Source organism: Cornus florida, unplaced genomic scaffold (assembly GCF_030987335.1).
Source record: "Cornus florida cultivar Cherokee Brave unplaced genomic scaffold, ASM3098733v1 CherokeeBrave_3.0.0_Hap2_Chr05, whole genome shotgun sequence".
Classification (NCBI taxonomy): domain Eukaryota; kingdom Viridiplantae; phylum Streptophyta; class Magnoliopsida; order Cornales; family Cornaceae; genus Cornus; species Cornus florida.
This window is the reverse complement of record NW_026775575.1, coordinates 50,391,961-50,416,117: the sequence shown is the minus strand read 5'-3', so window position 1 is coordinate 50,416,117 and position 24,157 is coordinate 50,391,961. Positions and strand designations below refer to the sequence as shown.

Here is a 24,157-nt window from a genome sequence, read left to right as displayed (position 1 = left end):
CCTCCAAAAGGCTTTTAGAGACCAAGGATACAATAATAACCTGCACATTATTATACCAACACCACCGAGGGCCTATGACCTAGTGATAGCTCCTCTCATTCCAAACCGAAACATGTAGGGCTCAAGTTTTCCCAACAGCATTGCGGGAGTTCTTTGTCGGGGCAAACAAATGGGTAACACCCATCAGTCTCATCTATTAAAATTAAAGGTTAAAAGTATAAGCAAAGTTTGGGAGAACAAGCAGCAGCAGCAACAACAACAACAACAAGACCGACCATGACAACTCAATCTTCGAACAAAAAAAATGAATCTCAATCTTTCTTGGCATGCCTAAAGCAAAATGCTTTTATCCTAGCAAGACCATCTTCAAGAGATGATGGCTCAATGGCAAAAGTTATGCGGAGCCAGTTCGTCAGTCCCACGGCAACCCCTGGACAAGATGTCATCAATTTCAATGCTAATTCAGCAACCTATTGAGAGATCAATACTATATGAAATTCATTAGTTGTAAACTGGTTTGTTTCTTACCCGGAAGAACAATCACGGATTCCTCCTTAACCAGCTTGACACAAAACTCCATATCATCGTTAATTCCTTCCAACAATGACAAGTTTAGCTTAACCTGTAATGTATTTTGTTGGCAATTGGAAAAATCTTCAATTATTTGTTTTAATTCATAGAAAATAAAATAATTAAAATAAAACTCAAAATTTCTACATCCTTACCATTAGAAACATGGATCCTTCAGGTTTATATGGGCAAATAATGCAAGGAATCTCCTTGAGTCTATCATAAGAAATGCGTGCAGCTTCTCTCAGTAAATTTATAGTCTTCACAAAGAAGTCCTCTGTTGTTTTTTCGAGAATTTGAGGAACTGCCCCCTAATACATGAAACACAGAATTATTACCTTTACTACTTAATATATATTTAGAAAGTAAATTAATCGGAGGACATATATGATTTTAAGCATGGATGTTGAAGCAATCTAGATATTTGTCTACTAGAATATCCAAATAATGTAAGCATTAACACATTATTAAACATATTAATGAGAATTACAAACTGGATTAAACCAGATCAATATTGAATCATCAGCAAATTAGTGCAACATTTCAGAGGAAACAACCAATTAACTTTTTCCTATTTTAGGCATATAAATACAAGGTTAATAATTGAAAAAAAAAAAAAAAAAAGAACAGAAACAATCAGATGCTAGAAGCAAGGTTAACTGTTCCACGCCTACGTGTTGCAGGGAGTTTCTTCAATTTTTCATTCCTTTTATGATATACTAATACATCATACCTACCCAAAAATAGGAGTAATTAATATCATCATAGTACAAACTACATCACTTAAGCAATGTGAACCACAGATGTTGAAGATCCACCATCAATACCATCAATATTTTAACAAAGGGAGAAAATAATGAATCAGGTAACCTTCACAGCAATCAGTCATTGACAAAAACTTTGGGGAGATGATAAGATATGCTTGCTAACCAATGATCAAATATGCGAGCTTTTGGGATACCTATTGGCAATGCTACCATTGTGGATCTATGCATTGACCAAGTTCAAGGCAAACGATTGTTGTGAAGTGATGTTCAGACATTGGGAAGTGGTTGGGAGGCTTGGTTCATAGGCCACCCTATATGCCGATCTCATCCTGAAACTGTTCACCCTATATGCCGATCTCATCCTGAAACTGTTCTATACTTTGCATGACCACACACACAAAAAAAAATTAATAAGAAGAAACAAAAAATTTGGGCTTCAATGGGATTTGATGTGGTTGACCCACTTCTCCTCACTTGTCGAAAGTCTACCCGGCTGAAATTTGTTAGATGAACGATTAATTCCCATTTTCACCAAGTCCCTCGGACTATAAATTTCCTGTTCTCCTGTGGATTGATCTGGTATAGCAAGAACCAATACATATTTAGCAGGCAATACATTGCAAATGACAAACTCCTAACTTTGATTCTTCGCAAAGCAACAAAATTCCACTTTACTGTATCAACCAGAAATACAATCTATATAGGCTGGAGTCCACCTATAAATGGCATTTCATATTGTAACCTGGGAAAAACTGGGGTTGGCCTGTTGACAGACATCAGATGTCAATTTGTATTAGGCTTCTCCACAATGTTGGGGCATTACAAGTGTGGCAGTGGAGCTTTAGGCCCTAAGAAGGCCTTACAGAGTTGCTCATCACAGGGATTCAAAGCTCTTCATATTCAACAGGATGAAGCTATTGTGCTTGCCCAAAAAATCCCGAACTACGTTATCAATCACGACTATGGAACTTAGTTCATGATTTCAGGTGGCTGATAAGCAGAAGAAGCAGTTCATCTTCAGCAACCCTTTAAGAGGAACAATTGCACAGATGGCCCCAAGAGGAAAATTCAAATTCATTCCTCACCATCTATTCAAATTTAATTAGCCAGGGGGTCAAGTAGAATAACATCAGATATCCTTTCTAGTTTCTATAGCAAATTTTGACTAAAGTAGAACTTAAAGATTTGATTCCTCGAGGCTTCTAAATCAATTGCTCCAACACTTATTGGCAATAAATCAACCTTTTTTGCTAATTACAACAAAACTAAGAGCTTAAAACATATATATATATATATATATATATATATATATATATATATATAATTGCATTTGGACTTCAGAAAGGAAGCTTTTTGGAATACATACCTGAACGAAGGTTGCAGGACCGGAGGCAATGTTTAGATACTCCATAATGCTTTCAACAATCTGCGACGGGGAAAGAAAGATAAAGATTCACTATGTGAATCCGCAATATTATCATTATAAATTTTGAGGTATACATCTGCCATGTATTAGTCAAGTTCAATTATTTAGGGACTATTGCTTGGACATAGGTCCGAGTCAATTAACAGCCAGTTAGTGCAATATAGTGCCAAACATTGGGTCATTCTCCATCTTTCTCGCCTGGCTTCCTGCGTAGGCATGACCAGTACTAGGTGATGGCCTTCACTGATACATATTTTGAGAAAGAACATGTAATCTACTCTATAGGAGCTATGTATTGCATATATGGAGTTCAGGTCATGGAAATTTATCAAATTCCCAGTTATTTCATTTGCGCTTCTTTTGGTTAGAAGAAAAAAGATACCAGAAAGTGAAGTGAAAGAAAATAAAATAAATTTTCAAACATGTATTAGGTTAGAATGAAAATTCTGTAGGAAAGTTGCAGAATATTTCCGTTTCATGGTTTGGATTGCATGAAAGTTACAAGAAAATATTATTGAATTGTCTTTATTAATTTACATCAATTGAAATAACAAGTCTAAATAGATATGTCTCCAATTAATACTTTTCAGTATTTTTATAAAATAATAATTTGAAAATCTAAATAAACATTTTTTAGGACATTTAAAGAGAGATGAATTATACCATTCTTTTAAAAAAAAATTTAAATTTAAATTTAAGCATATATACACTTTGTGATAGATAAAAGAAAATGACATACTTTTTAAGTTTAAATAACTTTCTCAAGAGGACAAAATTTTCTTCACAAGAATTTATAGGAAAGCCGACTTTCAGGAAAATATATATATAAGAAAGTTACGTGATTATAGAAAATTATTTTCCCTCAAAGTTTTCTTATTCTTGCTATCCAAACTCTTAAAATGTTTAAAAAATTAAAAATAAAAAATAAAAAATCATTTCCTTCACTTTCCAGTACTTTCTATCTAACCACGGAGCCTTAATTTTTTATTGTAGGAAGTAACATATTTCACTTTCTCTATGTCCCTGTTTCAGTTACAGTTAAGGATTTCCAGTTATAGTATTTCCATATCAGATTACCAAAATAGAATGCTAAACTACCTGATCATGTGTTCAAATGTTGTGTTAGGATAAAGTGGAATCGTAAAACAAAATGGAATCATTCAAGTCTCACGTGATGCCTAAAGGCCCATAAAGTATAGCGAAAAACTAGAATGACCAAATTTAATTCTAGCTATGTTAATAAGCTACAAAGAAAATATATGGAAAGAGAGAAACCCCTGAGTTTTGAAGATAGTCATTGGGATCATTTGTCACTATCCAACCAAGTCGCCAACCAGGAACAATCCATCTCTTTGATATGGACCCAAGTGTGAGAATAGGCACTGTTGCTCCAAACACTCCCATTTGAACAAACGGGCAACTTCCAAAAGCTAGATGGCCATAAACTTCATCTGCAATCACTAATATCCCAAGATTTCTTGCAGTCACCGCAACCTAAATTATCAAACAAATAAAGAATGACCAACTTTAAAACCTAAATCCATGATTACAAATATAGAGGCATTCTTATTTCCTAGCCAATAGTGTAACCCACTTTTTGTAAATGTTCATAAGTGAAAACATTCCCACATGGATTGCCAGGATTGATTATAACCATAGCGACAGTTTTATGATCTGCTACAGTTTCTACGCCATCAAGATCAACCTCCCAACTCTTTTCTGGAAGAAGATCAAAGTGCCGGACTTCAAGATGATTTAATGCAGCATGAGCTTCATACGTTGGATACCCTGGTCTAGGAAGCAAAATATTGGCACCAGGGCGAGCAAGGACTGCTAATATGACTTCAATTGCTTGCTTACTGCCAGCTGTGAGATAAACGTCATCCGGTGATAATTTATATGGAAGATCACGACAGAGATGTTCTGCAATAGACCTGATCTAAAAATGAAATTTCAAGCATCAATTTAACAGATTAATCTGAAAATTCTTTCACCCATGATAGAGTTCTTCATATTTGGATACCATCAAAAGAAGTTCATTTTCCTTACAATGACACTCTGTTTGGTACGACGGATGGAAAAGTAGAAGGGAAGGTAGGACAGAGAAGAAGGTATATATAGGGAAAGAAAGGATCTTGCCCTTCTTTTGTTTGATTGAGTAGAAAGGAAAAGAGGAGGAACGGAAGCGGATTTTCACTATTTTATTGTTATGCTGGGCACATGCCCTTACTCTTTAAAGGGATCTACGTTTTAAGCCATAATGTAAAAGGAGTGAGGGAGCCCTTTACTTCCTTTCATTACACTTTCAGGAGGAACGAATGTGGTAGGCTTGGAGAAAAGGATCTACAATCCTCTAATCAATTACCTTCTCATTCTCCTCCTACCAAAATAATGGCCTATCCACCCCTCCCCATTTCCTTCCATTCCCTTCCTTTTTCTCATTCCTCCCTCTTACCAAACAGACTATTAGTATATAAACATCATAAGTAGAATTATGACAATTATAAATTAAGAGAATAGTGAAATTAGGAAGAAGATAACATGGAGTTCAAGCAATGATTAAAGAGAACAAATAACAACATAGCCCTAAAATCCAAGATTGTCATTAAAGAGGAAGAAGATGCTCGGCAAGAACTACCCAAGGCTGTATCAGCATTAAAAAAAATTCTAACCAACTAGGACACAGTGTCAGGCTAGTAGCAAAAGTGAGGTCATACGTTTGGCACAAAAGAGAAAGAGAAAGGACCAGTTAAGCACCATTTGTTCAGCATATTTGCTCAGTCAATGATATGTTCCCAGTCTCAAAATCACCATTCTGACCATTATGTACTTGTTACGGAAATAGGAAATGTGGCACCAATGAGTGATAGCTTCACATGGCCCATTGCTAAGTCAAATATAACAGGGCTCATATATATAAGAGTAAGATCCAGTTAGTTAGACGTTAAAACCCACCACGACAATTCTCCATCCTTGTCCTCTCTTCTCCTCATGGATCCTTCCCCCTTGGTGTGACAAGAATGCAATCTCCCCAGGTCACATACCCTAACCCTAAAAAGCGCAAGAATTTATAGGTTGATCATCAGAGTTCCTATAGACTTCCGACAAGAATGGATAGTGAAGAACACCAGTATCTGGTCATATGATTTTACATCCATACAGACTTGCTCAAAAGAATGATATTGGTGGACTGAGAAAGAAAATGTCAATTCTGATCCATTTAGTATACCTATATTGTATTTTTGCCATATTTCTGTTAATGCATGAGGTGGGACTTAACCCATGTACCTTATGCCACATTGGTTGCAATTTGGTTTTCTTTTTCTATTTTTTTATTTATTTTTTATTTTTTAACGCCATATTGTGAACTAGTTAACAATCATCAACTCTATTATTTTTTCTTTAGTGAATACCTTAGTCTGGTATATCACAAACTCCTGTGTTACAATAAAAGTATAAAAGATGAAGTTATTTATTATAAAATGTTCAAACCTAGATATACATGAAAATTTTTAACTCTGAAACACATTTCGTAATATTTCCAAAAACGCTTCAGTTCCAAATTTTTCTAGAAAAATGAGATCTCTGACAAGGTACTACAAATTCCTGTGGATACAGGTGGGGATGAAAATGGCCACCCATCGACAAAAAAAGCCACAAACTATGAAGGGCAACAACACGGGATATGGACACAACATGATATGGATATGGTGATACGACAAATACTTACAAAGTAAAATAAGGATACGGAAAGGACACGTCAATATATTTTGTATTAACGTAAATATGTATAACATTAAAATATTTATTCCCATGTATAAATTTAAAATAATAATTATTTGTCATATTTTTACTAACATTTCCTTATAATAAAAAAAAAATAATGATAAAGGAGTTGAGAACTGAGTTATCTTTCATGGATAAATTTTAGACTAAATTTTATATATATATATATATATATATATATATATATCAATACTTCTTTTTGAAGAAATTTTTAACTTTTCTTAATAAATGTATTATGATATTATAATTGAAATAATTATTTTACTTTAATGTTCGAAACTTGTTATATGTGAAATGAAGTTTTTTTTTTTTTATAACAAGTATATGTGTTGTGAAGAATGTGACAAGTAGGAGGAAGTATCACAGAAGTATCACATACGTGGCTGAATAAAAAAATTTATTTTCAAAATTTTGAATACGTTTAGGAAGTATTGGACGCATATGTGCGAGTAGTGTCGGTATCGGATACGAACACAATATGCGTACGTCCCCCTTATAAAAGTATATGTGCTTTACATTTCCTTTGTCGTGCAGTGTTTATATTATGTTAATGTTTTTCAACTTTTTTGTTAATGGAGTACAAGTATTTGTTCCAAATGAATTAACAAAAGATTTCCTCCAACAAAAGAACAGGAAAATATTTTGCAAAAATATATGTATATATACATATAAATATATAAGTTTATTAAAAGTTCTCCATTCCAAAGCTATTGAAAAAATAAACAGAATATAAAAATGTAATGTGTGCATGGTTCTTTTCTCAAGAAGGAATAACATAGCATCTACAAACCTATGAGAGGCTCACAATGAATTCTAAAATCAAAAAAATTGTCTTATCATTTGGCCATTATAATAACTTTCTACTCTTATAAGCTTTAGTATTGACCAAAACTTAATCCACTTATTTGCTCGTCTACAAAATGTTTGGTGTAACTACTTTTAGTTTATCTTTTGACAACATTATTATGGTGGTTTACATTGTTGTTCAAAGAAGAACAAAACATTTGATTGTTAAACGACACCTTATTTTTTCGGAAAAAGAAATTCTTAGCAATAACATTTCCTTGGCCTTAACAAAGCAGACCTAAGAGCGCTTTCCCTGCATAGCTTTAAACTTGAATGAAATGTTGATTGCCCTCTTATGTTGATTCCATATTTGGGCTTGTTTCCACTATAGCTCAGAAGTGAAGTGTTTTTTTAAGATCCTTTTCTTTTTTCAAAAAAATAAATAAATAAATAAAAGAACTAACGGTGACAAGAGTTGAACCCTTAATGCCACTCCTCCCTTTTATGCCAGCACTTGCCCACTGTGCTTTAACACCTTAATATATAGAGTTCGAGCTCTTATAGAGACTCAAACCAAGCAAGCAATGTAGCACCAGCTAAGTTAGTTGTCATCTCCCACCTCTTAACATATCAAGAGCACTAAAGGTTTACAAAAATTGACATTTCACACTCCTGTCTAAAACTGCCTACAAATCAAAGTTAAAATTTAAAAATGAAAAAACATAGATGATCAAATTAATACATGGGCGCAGATGGACATTGATCATCCTTTATTTTGAAGGGATATGCCAATGAAGGCCTCAAGGTCACCTGTTAAGCTGCAATTGTGTATCCTATTTCTTTGAAGGTTCAAACTTGAGCAGTTCTATTGGGTAACAGAAATTTTACTGTTTCTTATCAACTAATCAATAAACTAAAGCACTCCCATAACATGATTCACATATATGATTTTCTAAACATATTTAAGTATGAATGAAGATGAATTTCTGAAATCAATATTCATCAAAGACTACACGTTGAGGATTTAAAAACTATTGGGTTTTAATTCCAGAGCTTTAGAAGTTGATTATAAGAGCAAAAGAGAGAGACACCGTATAAACAAATCTTACAATTACCTCCTCGCTGGAAGAATACCAACATTTGGGGCGCGACCGTTGAAATCTGCAGATCTCAGAGCATCAACAATGGCGTCTTCGGCCACCGGAGTAGTCCGAAAGCACGGAGACGCCGCCGGATCGCCACGGCCGAGTGGAATAGTGGGTCTGTGATCGGATTTATTGAGATTCTTCATAAGGGTTGCGACAACACCTTTGATAGGGAAAGCGAACGCTCGGTCCAGCTCTTCATTCGCTCGAAAACCCCAATTTGTCGATCCGTTCTCCATTTTCTCTGCTGCTTCTGTTGGAGCTGGGTATTGGGTTTTGCACTTCTGCAGTGCAACTGATTGCCACTCGAGTCAACTGGCATAGCGACAAGACGAAAGAGGGGAAGGAAATTAAAGCAAGTACAGTACAGTACAGTGTTTTTTAAAAAAAACACAAAAAATGCAGAGTAATTTGATTTCTACGAAGAGATGACCGTGGATTGTCCAAATATTAAATTCACATACATACCTACATATATGTCTGTATGGAAAAGTCACAAAAAACACCTTCTAGCTTCAAATATGTGCGAATTACACCTTTCTAATATTAAATTAAAAATAAAGGATGTTAATTATATATATATACAAATTAAACCTCTCTCTTGTCTTCTTTTTCTAATATGGATTTGCTTATAAGCAACTCCCGCTAGAATTTCGGTAAAAATTCAACGTAAACATTGTGTTTTGTACATGATCATTTTAAATCTTTTATTTTCAAAATTACCCTTTTCATATTCCTTCACTACCCCTCACCATATATATTTGCATATATAACCCTAATCTCTCTCTCCCTCATCTCTGTCTCTGGCCTCTTCCTCCTTCCTCCTACTTCTTGTTGACCACCTCTGACACGGAGGAGATAAAATACATGACTTAAAGCAAAAACCATGGAGCTTTTTTCAGCGAATTTCCCTCTTCATATTTCAATCCCAATAAAAATGACTTATATCCTGAGGAAGAAAAGGAAGAAGCCCGTTCACTAAGAAGTAGAAGTTCACATGCCCCTGTAGTAGCCTAATTCTAGTCTGGCATGTGGGTCTACTTTGACAGTTTTGGAGCGACGCATTCGGGATACATAATTCCTCCTTCCTCCTTTCAGAATGTGACATGACAGAACTTGCTGATCGGAGGTCTTCGGCGTGGCCGCGGCCGTGTTTGGATGGAAGCCATTCAATGGTCTGGCTGATGAAAATTGGCACATAATAGTAGAGAAACACAGAGAAGAATGGCTATGAAGTGATAGAAGGGCTTGCTTGGTTTGGCCATTTGAGAGATGGAAATTGAGCTTAATCTTTTTATTGTATTGGACAGAACAATTGGAAAGGTTGAGAATTTGAGATGAAATAGATCGAATTAGGGTTGATTACGTATAAAAGGTGTGGTTTATTGAGTTATATTAGTCTTTTCTCATTTTATGTTATTTTATTATTATTTTTAAATTATAGATAGAGGGTTATTTTAATTTTTTTTTAACTCTGGTATCGGTCAATAAAGGTGAGCGGTCGAAACGCACTCATTCGCACCATTTTTAATATACAGGGAGATAAACAAACAATGAGACGTTATACGCACTATATCCCTACCAAATTAGCTATTTTGTATATAAAAATGTTATGAAATATTTAAATTACTTTTACTTTTTAAAAAATTTAATAAAAAAAAAATAGGTAAACTAAAAAATCATTTGATATAATTGATGTATGTATTATTGCCGGCTAACTAATATTACTAAAAAAAGTATTCGAAGGAAAATCATTGAATATGCTATATATATTTATAAAATATTTTGGCTAAGATTTAATTAATGTATGCAATCATGTTATAATATTTATGTTAATATTAGTTAAATAATGTGTGAGGCAAATAATGCAATTTTAACAAGTTCATGTATTGTAGATATTGTGTATATATATCCTTAAATTAGCATCTCATGAACAATTTTTTTTAATTTAATAGATAATAGTTGCACAATCACTAGTATTTAAAATGCTATTTTTTATTTTTTTTTAATTAATTTGTCTTTTTTTATATATTAAGGTTTTTTTTTTTTTTCTTAATTGTTACTCACACACGCATGTCTTCACTGAGATTTGAATCTCTGATCTCCTTTTGAAGGTACAGATACTTAAACAATTACCCGTAACACCCCACTTAAATCAAAATAATTCCACACTGATCGCAATGTTTTGATGATGCAGAGAGAGTTTTTTCTTAAAAGGCAACCCTTATCAACATGTTGTTCAACCAAATAAATGATAAATCCCAAGGGTAATCTTATTCAGCCAATAAAAGTAAAGTGTATGGTGTTTACAACTTTTAATTTAACTTTCTATATGGTCGTAGACTATATAATAATTTTTCTGTGTCTATCTGTCTTTGGATTACAACTCTGCTTTCCACTTAAATCAAAATAATCCCACGGTGAGCGAAATGTTTTGATGATGCAGAGAGAGTGTTTTCTACCGAAGACAACTCTGATCAAGTAATAACTCGATAATCCCAATCTTCCGTTGTTCAACCAAATAAATGATAAAACCCAAGTGTTATCTTATTCAGCCAATAAAAGTAAAGTGCCTGGTGGACAACTTTTAATTTTACTTTCTAATTAATGGTTGTAGACCATATAATAATTTTTTTTTGTGTCTATCTGTGTCTTTGGATTACAACTGTTCACTTTTTAGTTTTTTTTTTTTTTTAAATAATTAATGCCAATAACCAATAAAAATTATTTTAAATTCTAAAGAATAGTAAGCAATTTTACACGAATAATTAAGGACGTGTAGTTTTTGAATATACAAGGATATTGCATGTAATTTTTTTAATATCAAAGGAGATCGATGAAATTTAGAGTAATAACTATTGTGTCATGTTCTTATTACAAATTCAATTTGAAAAATCAAATTTTTATTCTTATAAAAATTTTAATGATCATTTCAATCAATTTGATTATGATTTAACCTTCTAAACAAATCAAGTAAAATAGGATCAAGTGCAAAACAAAACATATTCTATAAAAAAAAAAATTGCAAGAAATACTCGTGCTTTATATAAAGTGCATATAAATTTCTTATTCTGAAAATTTATAGCAAAATGTCCCGTGATCATCAATTTTCACCATTTTTTTTAAAATCCCAAAATACCCTCAAAGGCATTTTAGGTAATTTAGTCTTCAATTTTTATAAAAACTCCAAAAATTCCAAAATTTTTATAAAAATCCCAAAATACCCTAAAATCCCAAAAAAAATATCAAAATTCCAAAATTTTATAAAAAAATCCAAATTCTTTTTTTATAAAAATCTCAAATTTTCAAAATCAGTGTTTTTTATTTTTATTTCTTTTAATTTCATTTTAGTTAAAATTGCTCTTATTTGCTCAATTTTAAAATATACCAACTTTTTAAAACTATAAAGAGGTTATCATGAAAGAATATTTGCCATTCTGTATATATGTATAGGGAAAATTTTAAAAAACTACTTAATTACGCATATTTTCAAATATACCGACTTTTTAAAACTATTAGATTTAACTGCTAAGTTTATCAAACTAAGTACAAAAGCATACAAAAATAGTATTTGGATTCTTTAATAGTTCTAAATGCCCTTGTCTCTTCCGAAAAGTTCGGCGTGCTTCAAAATTCATAAATTCCATTATTTCTGGCAACGATCTCCGGCGGACAAAATATGGGTCAGTTTTGAGGTTTTCTAATTCGAGTGATCATCATTCGGACAAACTTCAACTTTTTTTTCGCCGCCCTCCTTTGCTTTCGTTCGAAGTCTTCAACTCATTTCTTACCTCCTTCCCTTTCAATAAAATCAGCGAAATTAACAAAGACCCTTTTGGCGTATTCCTTCTTTCTTCTCTCTCAGACTCATTTTATCTCATTAGTTTTCCTTATCAAAACCCATCTTTTATGCATGTACCACTGCTTTCCCTTTCTTTGGGTCATCAAAACAATTGATTTGTGTTTAAATTTGAGATGGGTTTTTCGAAAAAGCATCAACCAAATGGAAGCCTAGAATCCAAAGGCAAGAAATGGATGATTGCAGGAATTGCGATTTTTGTTTTTTTTTTGTTTTCTGATATCTCTATTTTAGTTGTTTAGATTTATGTTAGATGAGTACAATATATATTTATATAATGGATATTCTAGTTTAGTTCAAGATATTTGCTTAATGGATATTTTTTTTAATTTCTTACGTGTTGGACCTCATCACTAGCATTATGGACTTGGAACCACGCTCAACTTTTCAGAAAAGGTGTATTTTGGACCATTAAAGAGTCTAAATAGTATTTTTTTATATATTTTTAATTAGTTTGATAAAATTAGCAGTCAAACCTAATAAATTAAAAAAATATAAAAACAAAAATAAAAATTAACATATTTGAAAATATGCATAATTAAGTAGAATATTTTTAAATTTTTTTGGATGTATTTATTATAACATGGGGAGTTTTTTTTTTTTTTTTTTTTTCACTTTATTAATAATATACACAAAAGTCAAAACAGGTATGGTACCAAATGGAAGTTTTCTTATCGGTTTTCTTACCGTTGTATAGCCCATGGACCCACCACCTTCGCCGAAAAAATTTGAAAAATCGAAAGCACTGTCTCCCCAACGGCTCATTCCTTGAACCCCTTTAATCAACAACCAAGAAACCCTCTCTTTATAGCTTACTGACTCTGTCTTCTCTTTTTTCTCTCACTCAAAAACCCTAAAAACTTCTTCCAAATCCACACAAACAGTTGGATCATGGATTCAACACCGCCATCTCATCAATCCGATCCCAGGTCACGCATCAAATCCGCCTCTCGCCTCTCTCGAATCACCCATTTCGACGACGAAAGCGATGAAACCCCTCAACATTCTCTGCATTTGGTCCCTTCTTCACCCAAGATTGCTGCAAATCTCTCACCATCTTCTCCCTCGCCGAGACCTCCCAATTCTCTCCCCATTCGCGAGCTCTTACTCCTCTCGCCTTCTCCTCTCCGGCGCTCCAAGACCCGTCTCGCCGAGAGACTCGAATCGGCCGAGGAACCCGTGGACCCATCTGGGCCACGCCGGAGACACAGGACCCGAAATGGTGCAACGGGTGTGTTGGGATGTGCTTCGCCGAGGGGTGCTCGGAGGTCGCGGAAGCGATTGGAGCAAGAAATTCGAGAAGAGAAGGACTTGGGTATGGCGGAGGAGATGCCTAAGGCTAGAAAAAGACGGCACAGTGGTCGGCCCAAGAAGGACAAGTTGAGTTTGGTTCCATCAAATCCTTCCCCAAGTATGTCTCAGTTGTTTCTCAATCTTTAAATTCAATCAAGTGATTTTATTTTTTTATTTTTGGGTTTTTTTTCAAGCTTCCATTGATTGTTTTGTGGTTGTTGGGTGTTAATGTTTTGGATTTTTTAGAAACAAATGATTGGGATCGATGTAATCTTGATCGAGTAGGACAGCTGATAATTGATCTGATCATATGGAAGGACATGGCAAAATCAACCCTTTGGTTTGGTTTTGGGTCACTCTGTTTCCTATCTTCCTGTTTTGCTGGAGGAATCAACTTTAGGTTTGTTTCACTTAAATTATTTTTCTCTCTCCAATTCTTTGGTGTGGCTTTGATTTCAAACATCTAAAAGCTTCTCAATCTCATGTTTGCAGCATTTTCTCAATGATATCTCAATTGAGCCTTTTGTTTTTGGGTGTGTCATTTTTTTCAAATTCCATATGTCAAAGGTAAAAACACCCATTTCTCTATAAGCCATGTATTGCTATGATTTAATTTAGTTTTCTTCTTGATTTGTTGCATGAATGATCAATTTACAGGGATAGTATTGAAAATAAGCCTGAATTTGAGCTGAAGGAAGACGATATTTTGCGAGCAGCTAGATTATTACTTCCAGCAGCAAACCTAGCTCTTTTGCGGACAAGAAGGCTTTTTTCTGGGGAACCATCCATGACCCTCAAAGTAGCAACATACATAACTCTATTGCCATTTTATTTTCTCAACACAATCTTCCCAATTTTTAAATTGGGTTCTCAAATTTGACCCTTTTTGTGATTGTAGGTAGCACCATTTCTACTTATGGGAGCTGAGTATGGCCATCTCATAACCCTGTGGAGGCTTTCTGCACTTGGTATGATCACTATAATCCTCTTGATCCATTTGTGTAATCTTTTTGTGATTAAGCTCTTTTGATGTGAAAATTTCTAAAATTTGTTGACTGAATCCAACAGGGTTTTTCATTAGCTTCACTGGCCCAAAACTGTACTCATGTTACTCTGTTCAGATGAACAAGAGAGGTACTAATGCAATACTCTTTGTTATATTTAATATGTATTTGGTCTTCATTCACTCTTAATTGAAGTCACTGAAGTCAGTCTGTTTTTGATAAAGCAGTTGAGTGCTTCAAATGGTGGGTGTTGGAAGCATGGGGGGCTTGCTCTCACAAGAAGTTTGTGGCTGCATCAGCTGTCACAGCCTTTTGGAATCTGACTTCCATTAAAACACGTATAATCGCAGGTAATTTAAGCAATTTTTTGACAAAGTTTTTACTTTGCATTCTGAGTGTTTGTGACATTATGTGCCAGGGTAGTAGTTTCTCTAATGGTTGAAGAATAAAAATCGAAGGAAAATTTTAGATTTTTTAAAGGACAGTAATCGACACTCTCTCTAGATGGCTTTCACCTTCTGTAAGCCTGTAACTTGTAGACATTCAAAATATATGACCTATTAGCTAGACAAATTTGGGGCTGGTTGGAGTGGCCTAAATTAAATCAAGGAAAATTAAGATGACATTAAGCTATTAGGACATTAACCAATTTGGGGCTTGTTGGACCATGCCCTGTGTACACTCGAACAAGTGAGATTTTGATGTCTTCTTTCTTAGATTAATTGTGCAAATTAAAATAAATTTGTCAATTCAAATATAGCCTTGTGGTTTTGTAAGTTTTATGAACTATACATGCTATGTTTTGGGGACTTCTACACATGAACATGCACTTCCTCAATTCCGACATGTAAAGAAAACCAGTGATTTTGAGAGTTTCTCAGAGAATAAGAGTCACAATTGTCCCATGCTCGCATCTCATTGATTCAAAATTAAGAATTTATTATTATTATTTTTTCCCGGTAATTTTTAAGTGCATTTGTTCACACAAAAAGAGGCTCACACTGACATACAGTAACTTAAACCAAATCTAGTTACTTGCATGCAAATTTGACTATTATTCATGCTGTTGTAGCTTTTATATCCCTGGTAATACTCCGATACTATCGACAACATTCAAAACTGAAAGAAGGGGAAGCAGAAGAAGGAGAACAAGAGCAGCAGCATCAGGCATTGGTTGTCGTAGAAACAGGATCCCAGAAGTGTTTGTAGAAAAGTTCAACAAGGAAGGGACAAGTTCAAATTGGGAGGGGGAATGGAATGAGAAGGGACTGTGTTATCCACAGTGAAAAACTCGAGTTCAATTGAGAGAGAGAGGAATGATGCCTGGATCCAGTGTCCCGTATAGCACTTGTTCTTGTAGCACTTGATGATCAGTTCATCTGAGCAGACAATTTGATTCAATATAATTTTTTGTTTTTCATTACCAAATATGATTCTTTGTGAAGTTTACTGTATCAATTATGGCACAAGTTTCGAATAGTTTGAATATTCATTCTGTGTACATTCAGGGCCTCTTTTTTTTTAATTTTATTTTATTATCTATAATCTCTTAAAATATTGGAGGTAAAGTTCGAAAAACCTTGAAATATGGCAATGCAAATTAGTGGGAATGTTTTTTATTTTTATTTTTTATTTTTAAAAATAATATTATGAAAGGAAACTGTACAAACAAGGCATCATTAAGCTGCTGCTAGAGCTAGGGTACAATGAGAAGTCACTGCTTAGAGAGAGAACAAAGAAGAAAATACAAAATGAAGATAAACAAGCACTTAGGAGTTAAGAACACAGCTCAAGAGGGTTGATGAACCTTTTGCCATCAAAGGATTAAGTCAGGATTACTTAGCAAAATAGTTCTTTTTAAATGCCTAGTCTTGCACATAATTAAGGGTTTTTTTTTTTTTTTTTTTTTTTTTTTTTTTTTGTTCTCTCACCCAAAAATGAAAATAAGATTTACAATCTATTTTACTCTCATTTTGTTATACCAATCTTCAAGATAAGAGAGAATCTACTTTACAGATAAGAGAATTTCTCTATAAAAACGACAAATACCTTAAACAAAGTAACTTTATTAAAGCAGCTATTATGTGCTATTATCCTCAAAAGTCTTCAACATGGGTCATCGTGTCCTGAATAAGGATGGAGTCGGTCAGGGCCCTTGTATTGGAAAGTCAAAAAGTCTATAGTCTGATGTCATAAAGTTTATAGTCTGATGATGCCGTAGCAATCATCTCCATTGAGAGGTGGGAAAACAGGAAGCTCCTCAGTCATAGACTTAGCTGTATCAGATTCCGCATTTTCAGTTTCTGAGTTTTTGTGACATTATGTGCCAGGGTAGTAGTTTCTCTAATGGTTGAAGAATAAAAATCCAAGGAAAATTTTAGATTTTTTAAAGGACAGTAATTGACACTCTCTCTAGATGGCTTTCACCTTCTGTAAGTCCGTAACTTGTAGACATTCAAATATTTTTCCCATAGTTTTTTATTCTGCTGACTATATATGACCTATTAGCTAGACAAATTTGGTGCTGGTTGGAGTGACCTAAAGTAAATCAAAGAAAATTAAGATGACATTAAGCTATTAGGACATTAACCAATTTGGGGCTTGTTGGACCATGCCCTGTGTACACTCGAGCAAGTGAGATTTTGATGTCTTCTTTCTTAGATTAATTGTGCAAATTAAAAATACATTTGTCAATTTATAGTTTTGTAAGTTTAATTTATGAACTATACTTGAAGAATTAGACAGACTTTACATGCTATGTTAGGGGACTTATACACATTCTATGTAAGGTGCTTAAAGTCAGTGAACATGCGCTTCCTCAATTCCGGCATGTAGAGAAAACTTCTGATTTTAAGAGTTTCTCAGAGAATAAGAGTCACAATTGTCTCATGCTCGCATCTCATCGACTCAAAACTAAGATTTTTTTTTTTGTTCCGGGTAAGTTTTGAGTGCATGTGTCCACACAAAAAAGAGGCTCACAATGAGAGGTAGTCGTATTGCAGATCGATACAGTTACTTGCATGCAAATTCTGACTATTTATTCATGTTGTTGTTGTAGCTTTCATCTCTCTGGTAATACTCCGATACTATCGACAACATTCAAAAGTGAAAGGAGGAGGAGGAGAACAAGAGCAGCAGCAGGCATTGGTTGTGGTAGAAACAGGATCCCAGAAGTGTTTGTAGCTGTAAAAAAGAGGCTAGCTTAGATTGAGAAAGAGGAATGAGAACACAAGAAAGAGGAGGGGACTGTATTGTGTCCTTAAACTCAAGTTCAAATTGAGAGAGGAATGATACCTGGATCCAGTGTCCTTAAAGCACTTGTTCTCGTAGCACTTTTTTTTTTTTTTTTCTCTTGGTTGGTACTCATGCACACATACTTTCACTTAAGCTTAAACTCCTGATCTCTCTGAAAAGGGAGAGACTGATATTGCTAGGCCAACAGGGTTAATACAAAACCGTGTGAATTTAGTTTTCCTATATATAGGGCAAATCATTTCAGCCTTCCAAATCGCCTCTGTCTCTATTCTCGTTCTCATCATTTCAGCCTCCCAAATCGCCTCCATCTCTATTCTCGTTCTCAACTCTGAACTTGCCCTCTCTCTGTCTCTGCAACTGCAAACTACAAAATCTACAAGAATCAGAACCCATATCGGCATATCATTTCAGATAGTTGAAAAAATCAAAATCCATATCCTTCAGTTTCCAAATGCCGCTGTTCCAGTTCGATCGGGTTCGCCGTTCGCAAGCTTCAGCCTCTGGCCCGCTGTTTCTCAACTCTCAAGCCCTCTCTCTGCAACTGCTAACTTGTATGTATGGGTTTTGTTTTATTTTTTTTTTTCTAAATCAATTAATCAAGGTCTGTAATTCTTATAGTTTTTATGCAATTTCAGTTTCTTTGAAATACTATAGTATATTATATCTATTTATAAACTAGTTCATTTTTCTTTCGGCAATCTTTTATCTAATCTGTGAGTATAAGCACAAATTTATGTCGAAAGAACTTCTTTTTTTCCCCTTCAAATTTGTTTAGAAATACATATATTGAAAATATTTGCTTTCCTCTTAATTTTTGATGGCTCGTCTTACCTGGGAAAAGAAATGTTGACTTTAGCATAAACATAAGCTAGGCCTTGATATATTTAGTTTTTGTCATTAATTATTTTGATGATTAGATTGTCATCCTTTATTTAAGTTTTTAAAGCTTTGCTGTATATAACTGTCTAATTAAATGTATCCAGTATTTTGCTTATCTGTTTATGAAGTCTTTAAAGTGCGGACCGACTGTGTGGTACTTCTGAGTTCTGTGAGATTTGTGGAAACAGAAGCTATAGCATCTTTAAGAGCTTCTTCTTACTATACGTGTGGTTGGTCATTCCAAGTGGTCGTCACTGTCTCCGGATGAATTTGGTTTTTTTTATCTTATGAGTATTAGTTGTTTAACTTCTTCTTGATATGATCTGTTTTTCTCATATCTATCTCTTTTACTCCTAGGTTTTAAGTACATGATGAATTTGGTTTTTTCATCTGATGAGTACTAGTTTTGGTGAATGAAGAACATAGGAATGAAGAAAATCTTAATGAACATGGAGATTTAATGAATGAAGATAGGAATGAGAATCAAAATGAAAAAAATGTGAATGAACTTGAAGATTTGGTAAATGAAGAATATATGAATGAGAATGATAATCTTCCTTTGAACATTAATGATCCAGGAAATTGGAAAAATATTGATAAAAAAATGAGAGATTTATTAATTATGCTAATGCTAATGTCAACTAATATGGTGCTACTCAGGATACTCAATGGATAAAGGTTGGATGCACCTTAATGACAGGTTATTATAACTTTAAATAACCTTACTCATAGACATTGTTCTTGTCATTTTTGTGATAATAAAAAATATTTTTATTAATTTTCAACTGTAGAGCTTCAAATGAGTATAAAGCTGGAGCACAACGTTTTGTTAATTGGGCTAAACTTAATGCGGGGAATCAAGAAAGCATTTTACATCAAAATTTGTAAGTGACGCATTTCTTTTATGATTGCACATTTTTAATGCTTTTTATACTCATGCTCAGGGGGGTCACGTGCCTTAAGTGACCAATTTTGCGGTGTATAGGGGGTCACGTGCCTTAAGTGACCATTTCTTTTATTTTTTGTTTGATTAGATGAAAAAAATTAGCTTTTAAGTGTGTGTTTGTGTGTGTGAGAAAGAGATATTAAAGATGAAGGTTTGAAAATATGTGACCTTGAGCTTGAGAGGGAGCCAGTAAACTTAACAGGAGAGCCAAAAAAATTAGCTGAGAAAAGGATATTGACTTCTTCATGCCCGTTCGATCTTTTGCTCTTTCACCAAAATTTATATTACTTGCAAAAATGGAACTGCTATAAAAATATATCTCCTTTATGAAAAATTGTACCTAATATAACTATCTCAGCGCTTGTTTTCAACAAGTATTAAGATACTTCATTTAAGCTCATTGTCATACAAAATGCAGTCTCGATTGTGGAGTAGAGGTTATCTATCTTCATGTGGACTTGAATATTTTCTATTCACTTTACGCATATGATTGATGCAAACTTCTTCAGCCACCTTATGTAGTCATTACTAGAAAACGTCTCAGGAAACTTTGATCCCTTAATCCCAATTTGTAATCGTTCTACTCAATTTATAGTTGAGTTTTAAACAATCTTGAAAAAGACCAGCAGAAGACAGCCTTCCTACCTTTGGTTGTTGACCTCAAAAATGACACTAGTTTTTCGAATATGGATAGTATGAACAAGTTAATTGTGTAAGATCATAAACTGCTAACTTCAGCAATAAAGAGTAGTTAAGAATTTAAATTATGCACCGCAGAAGCTCTGATACGGGAACATTAGAAATTCAAACACTTCAATAAAGAATTATGATTAAGGTTTGCTGAGAAATAAATTAGGGACAGTTGAAAATTTAGCAAAGAGGGCTTTGGGAAGAGAACTACGATTTATTGGAGCTATTTTAATGGTTGAAGTTTGGTTTAATTAAAAAGATAGCAAGTTGTTTATGTAAATTAATTAGAGAGTAGAGTAAAAGAAAACAAATAGAGAACAAGTGGAAGAGGAAAGAGGAAAGAGAGCAGAGAAGTAAAAGAAATGCAACAGCGAGTTTACCAAAATCAAGGACTAATGCTCAGGGCTGGCTCAATGTTATTTGAGACCTAAAGCAAAAAAATCGAAATATGGCTTTGATTTTAATTTATCAATATAAAAAATATTGATATTCTGATATTTAAAAAAACATTTTTCTTGCTTTTTGAGATGCGATTTTGGAGTAATTTTCTCCCTTAAGATAGTTTAAATATGATGGCCAATTTTGATTCAAGCACATTTAAAAATGAAGTTAAAAATTGGGAAGAAATTTTGAAGAAAATGAATGTGCATAAAAGGAATAGTTAACAAGTCTGAAGAAATAAAAAGTGGTGTGAGAGAATGAAAAATATATATATATAGGAGAGAGAAGAGGCCTGAGAAAAATAAAATAGGAGAGATAAGAGGCCTGAGAAAAATAAAATAGGAGAGAGAAGAGGAGATGAGAAGGGGGAAAAAAGAAAGGAAGAAAAATAGGTGAAGATCTTTCACATTATACTGAGAGAAGGTCGAGTTATTACTGGAACAGGTGTGCAAATATTATCTCCCTCTTAAATTTATTGAGTGCTTAATTTTAGTTTAATTGGTGTAAGTAAGTTAGACAGATTTGTTTAATTAATTTGTATCAGTACTTCATTTTATTAATGGGGTGAGTTGTCAGAGAAATTAAGCACTCAAAAAGTTACATACGTTAGGAATATATATAACAGCCTCCTCCATTGAAAGAACGTACTGATGATAATGAACACCACACCAGACAAACCAGAATCTCTTGTTTCTTCTGGCTGATTTTGTGTTGTTTCTTTTGTTAAATTACTTTTCTTAATTACATGGAATCTCTTGTACCTTTCATTGTACCTGTGTCAATACGATTTTGCACATGTATGGATATGGCCATAGAGCATGTGTTGACACAATGTCCAATTAGACAGGGGATGCCCTTTTTCTTAACTTATATGTGTGGTGATGTAAGAAGAAAAAACTCAAATTTGATGTGGGAGAATGTTTCATATTTTTGAGACAAGTGGAATTCCCTTTCTTCATCTATATTCATCCATTTAAGTTTTAACTAAGTTTATCCTTAAAGAACATAATATATTATAGTATTACATAGTATATAATTTATTCAAATATTTAGGATGTCTTTATGTAATGGTACCCAACTTTGCAACACATTTAGACCCTAGTCCTTGTATTGTGAGACTTAGTATTGAGGAGGTTTGACACTTAGATACACATCCACTCTCGATGCACATACCTGATTCCATGTGGTTAGCCTTGGGGAGGTATTTATATAATTCATATCCTCAATGCTTTGCAGGTATCACTGCCGCTTCAGGATAGATCCCTTACCCACCTGTTGCAATAGGGCTTCAGGAATAGCAGCAAGAACTGGGGATCCCTTTAACCCACCATGGTGTTGCAAATAGCTATTGGATTTCTAGATGGGTTTTTCAAGCAAATGTTAGATTTCTTTTCTGCTAATTTCTAGATTTCAATTTCGATGTCTGTTCATATTTAATGTATCTGTGCCTGTTGTTGCAGAAATGCTGGTGCCTGTTTGTTGCAGAAAATGCAGTGGACTCTGATTCAACTTTGGTTGTTCATATAGGTTTGTCAACTCTCCCTTCTCTTGCGCAAAAGTTGATACACCACGGTTTGCCACCCAATACACCAGCTGCTGCAGTTGACCGAGGGACCACACCTGAACAACGCATTGTAAGCAAACATAATCCTCAACCTACGTTAATTTTTCTGTGTTTAATGCTAAATTTTTATATTTTTTTCACCAAATGTCGCAGATTTCAACTTTCTGTCTTTCATTTTAATTTCATATCTGAGTGCATATTCAATGTATCTGGTGCAAGTCTAACTCTTAAAAACACAAGTCTATGGGATTATGGTCTCCATGGTTGAGAAAAATCTGAGAAAGTCTAGTTTGAGTTTAAAGGGAGTGATAATGGTACAATTTGAGGAAAATAAATAGCTGCATTCATAAGCTTGCTATAATATGCTGCCAATAAACATTGGTCAATTTCTAGCAAACTATAAGAGGACCAAAAAGCTTATGATCACCAATTACCAAGACAGTGAGTAACAAGTGATGATTTAAAAAAAAAAAAATACATACTAGCATATGATATATCAATTTAACATCCAAAGTCATAGAAAGGGAAGGGTGTGACAGATTATCCAAAAACAAAACCAACCTTTGATTTTGTTAACCAACCACTTGCTTCCTCCTTCAACACTGCTTGACCAGGACTATTCATTGAAAGAAAAAGGTCAGTAGTAAAACGTTGCATAACTCATGCAAAACAAAGCAGTGCAGGCATAGCAAAATATCAATGAGCTGCCACATGTTCACATGCATTGACACATTAAATATGGGAACTGAATAAATAAGGGGTTCATGAGAACTGCCGAGGACGTGAAACGATTCCATAGTTTTTTATTACATGTGACTTCAACTTCAATTAAATTGATACAATTTTCAAGAATGCTTCAAGTGATGCAACTATTCTTACCAAAATTGAGTTTTTGGGTGAGTTGTGGCCACATTATGATATGAATTTGTGGTTTCTTTAGGTGCAGACATATTTCACTAAGTTGTGTTCTTATAAAATTAAAATCGCGTGCGTACATATATAATTTTAGCAACTTTACAACCTGTTTTACATTCTCTTACTTTAACTATTACATTTTATAGGTCAAAACTAGAATTGAGGGATTGCGGTTCCCGTTACTTTTTTTATTGCCGTTATATTTTTTGTATGGCTCATGAAGAAGTTGCATATATGGAAGAGAGAGACTAAGACAGAGAAGGAAGATATGAAGAATTTTTGTTTTATTTTGGTTAAGTAAAGATATAAGGTATGGATCATGTACTTCTTAGAAATTTGTATATATTTTTGTATAAAAACATGATTTGGAATTGGTTATATAAATATGATGTTATTGGCACTTGTAAGTTATTTTGGTTATGATGCTATTTTTTATTTATAGGGTTTGCTTATCGGGTCTTTGCAAAGCTAGTAGTAGGGCAAAAAAAAGGCCTCATAGGAGGCTGTAAACTATTTTTAAAAAAAAAATTATATAACACTTTTAACCATGGTTCTGCATCGTGGTAAAAAATAGACTTTCTACCATGGTGTATAACCGTGCTAGAAAGAAGACTTTCTACCACAGTGGGGAACCGTAGTAGAAAATAAACTTTCTACCACGGTGCAGAACTGTGGTAGAAAGTCTACTTTACTACCACGGCTGTTTTTACCACGGTTCAAAACCGTGGTAAAAAGTCATTTTTCTTGTAATGTCAGTTCATCTGAGATAATTTGATTAACCAATGATATCAATATAAATTTTTTATTTTTTTCATCACCAGGCAATATCAT

General features: G+C 33.8%; 2 protein-coding genes and 2 long non-coding RNA genes across 5 annotated transcripts; 3 read left to right on the top strand and 1 right to left on the bottom strand.

Moving 5' to 3' along the window:
* Nucleotides 1-149: 149 nt before the first annotated feature.
* LOC132306445 (nicotianamine aminotransferase 1-like) lies at nucleotides 150-8,886 on the bottom strand. The gene is made up of 7 exons (XM_059803828.1): nucleotides 8,451-8,886; nucleotides 4,358-4,697; nucleotides 4,039-4,257; nucleotides 2,704-2,763; nucleotides 726-881; nucleotides 529-622; nucleotides 150-430 (listed from the first exon to the last, which is right to left on the bottom strand). The coding sequence occupies exons 1-7, from the start codon at nucleotides 8,717-8,719 to the stop codon at nucleotides 312-314; spliced, it is 1,257 nt and encodes a 418-aa protein (XP_059659811.1). The 5' UTR covers nucleotides 8,720-8,886; the 3' UTR covers nucleotides 150-311.
* A 3,546-nt stretch (nucleotides 8,887-12,432) lies between these two features.
* Nucleotides 12,433-16,066, top strand: LOC132306444 (reticulon-like protein B17). The gene is made up of 8 exons (XM_059803827.1): nucleotides 12,433-13,750; nucleotides 13,879-14,032; nucleotides 14,125-14,199; nucleotides 14,290-14,431; nucleotides 14,531-14,600; nucleotides 14,701-14,766; nucleotides 14,864-14,986; nucleotides 15,709-16,066. Exons 1-8 carry the CDS (start codon nucleotides 13,231-13,233, stop codon nucleotides 15,843-15,845), a joined length of 1,287 nt encoding a protein of 428 aa, XP_059659810.1. The 5' UTR covers nucleotides 12,433-13,230; the 3' UTR covers nucleotides 15,846-16,066.
* A 1,788-nt stretch (nucleotides 16,067-17,854) lies between these two features.
* Nucleotides 17,855-22,103, top strand: LOC132306443 (uncharacterized). Of its 2 annotated transcripts, XR_009481998.1 has the most exons (4): nucleotides 17,855-18,442; nucleotides 19,431-19,470; nucleotides 19,562-19,654; nucleotides 22,084-22,103. It is a non-coding gene; the product is annotated as an uncharacterized LOC132306443 (long non-coding RNA). The 2 variants fall into 2 exon arrangements; XR_009481997.1 differs by lacking the exon at nucleotides 22,084-22,103 and having other exon boundaries at nucleotides 18,112-18,442; nucleotides 19,562-19,885.
* A 215-nt stretch (nucleotides 22,104-22,318) lies between these two features.
* LOC132310149 (uncharacterized) lies at nucleotides 22,319-23,733 on the top strand. Its single transcript, XR_009482564.1, has 2 exons — nucleotides 22,319-22,481; nucleotides 23,473-23,733. It is a non-coding gene; the product is annotated as an uncharacterized LOC132310149 (long non-coding RNA).
* Nucleotides 23,734-24,157: the final 424 nt, after the last annotated feature.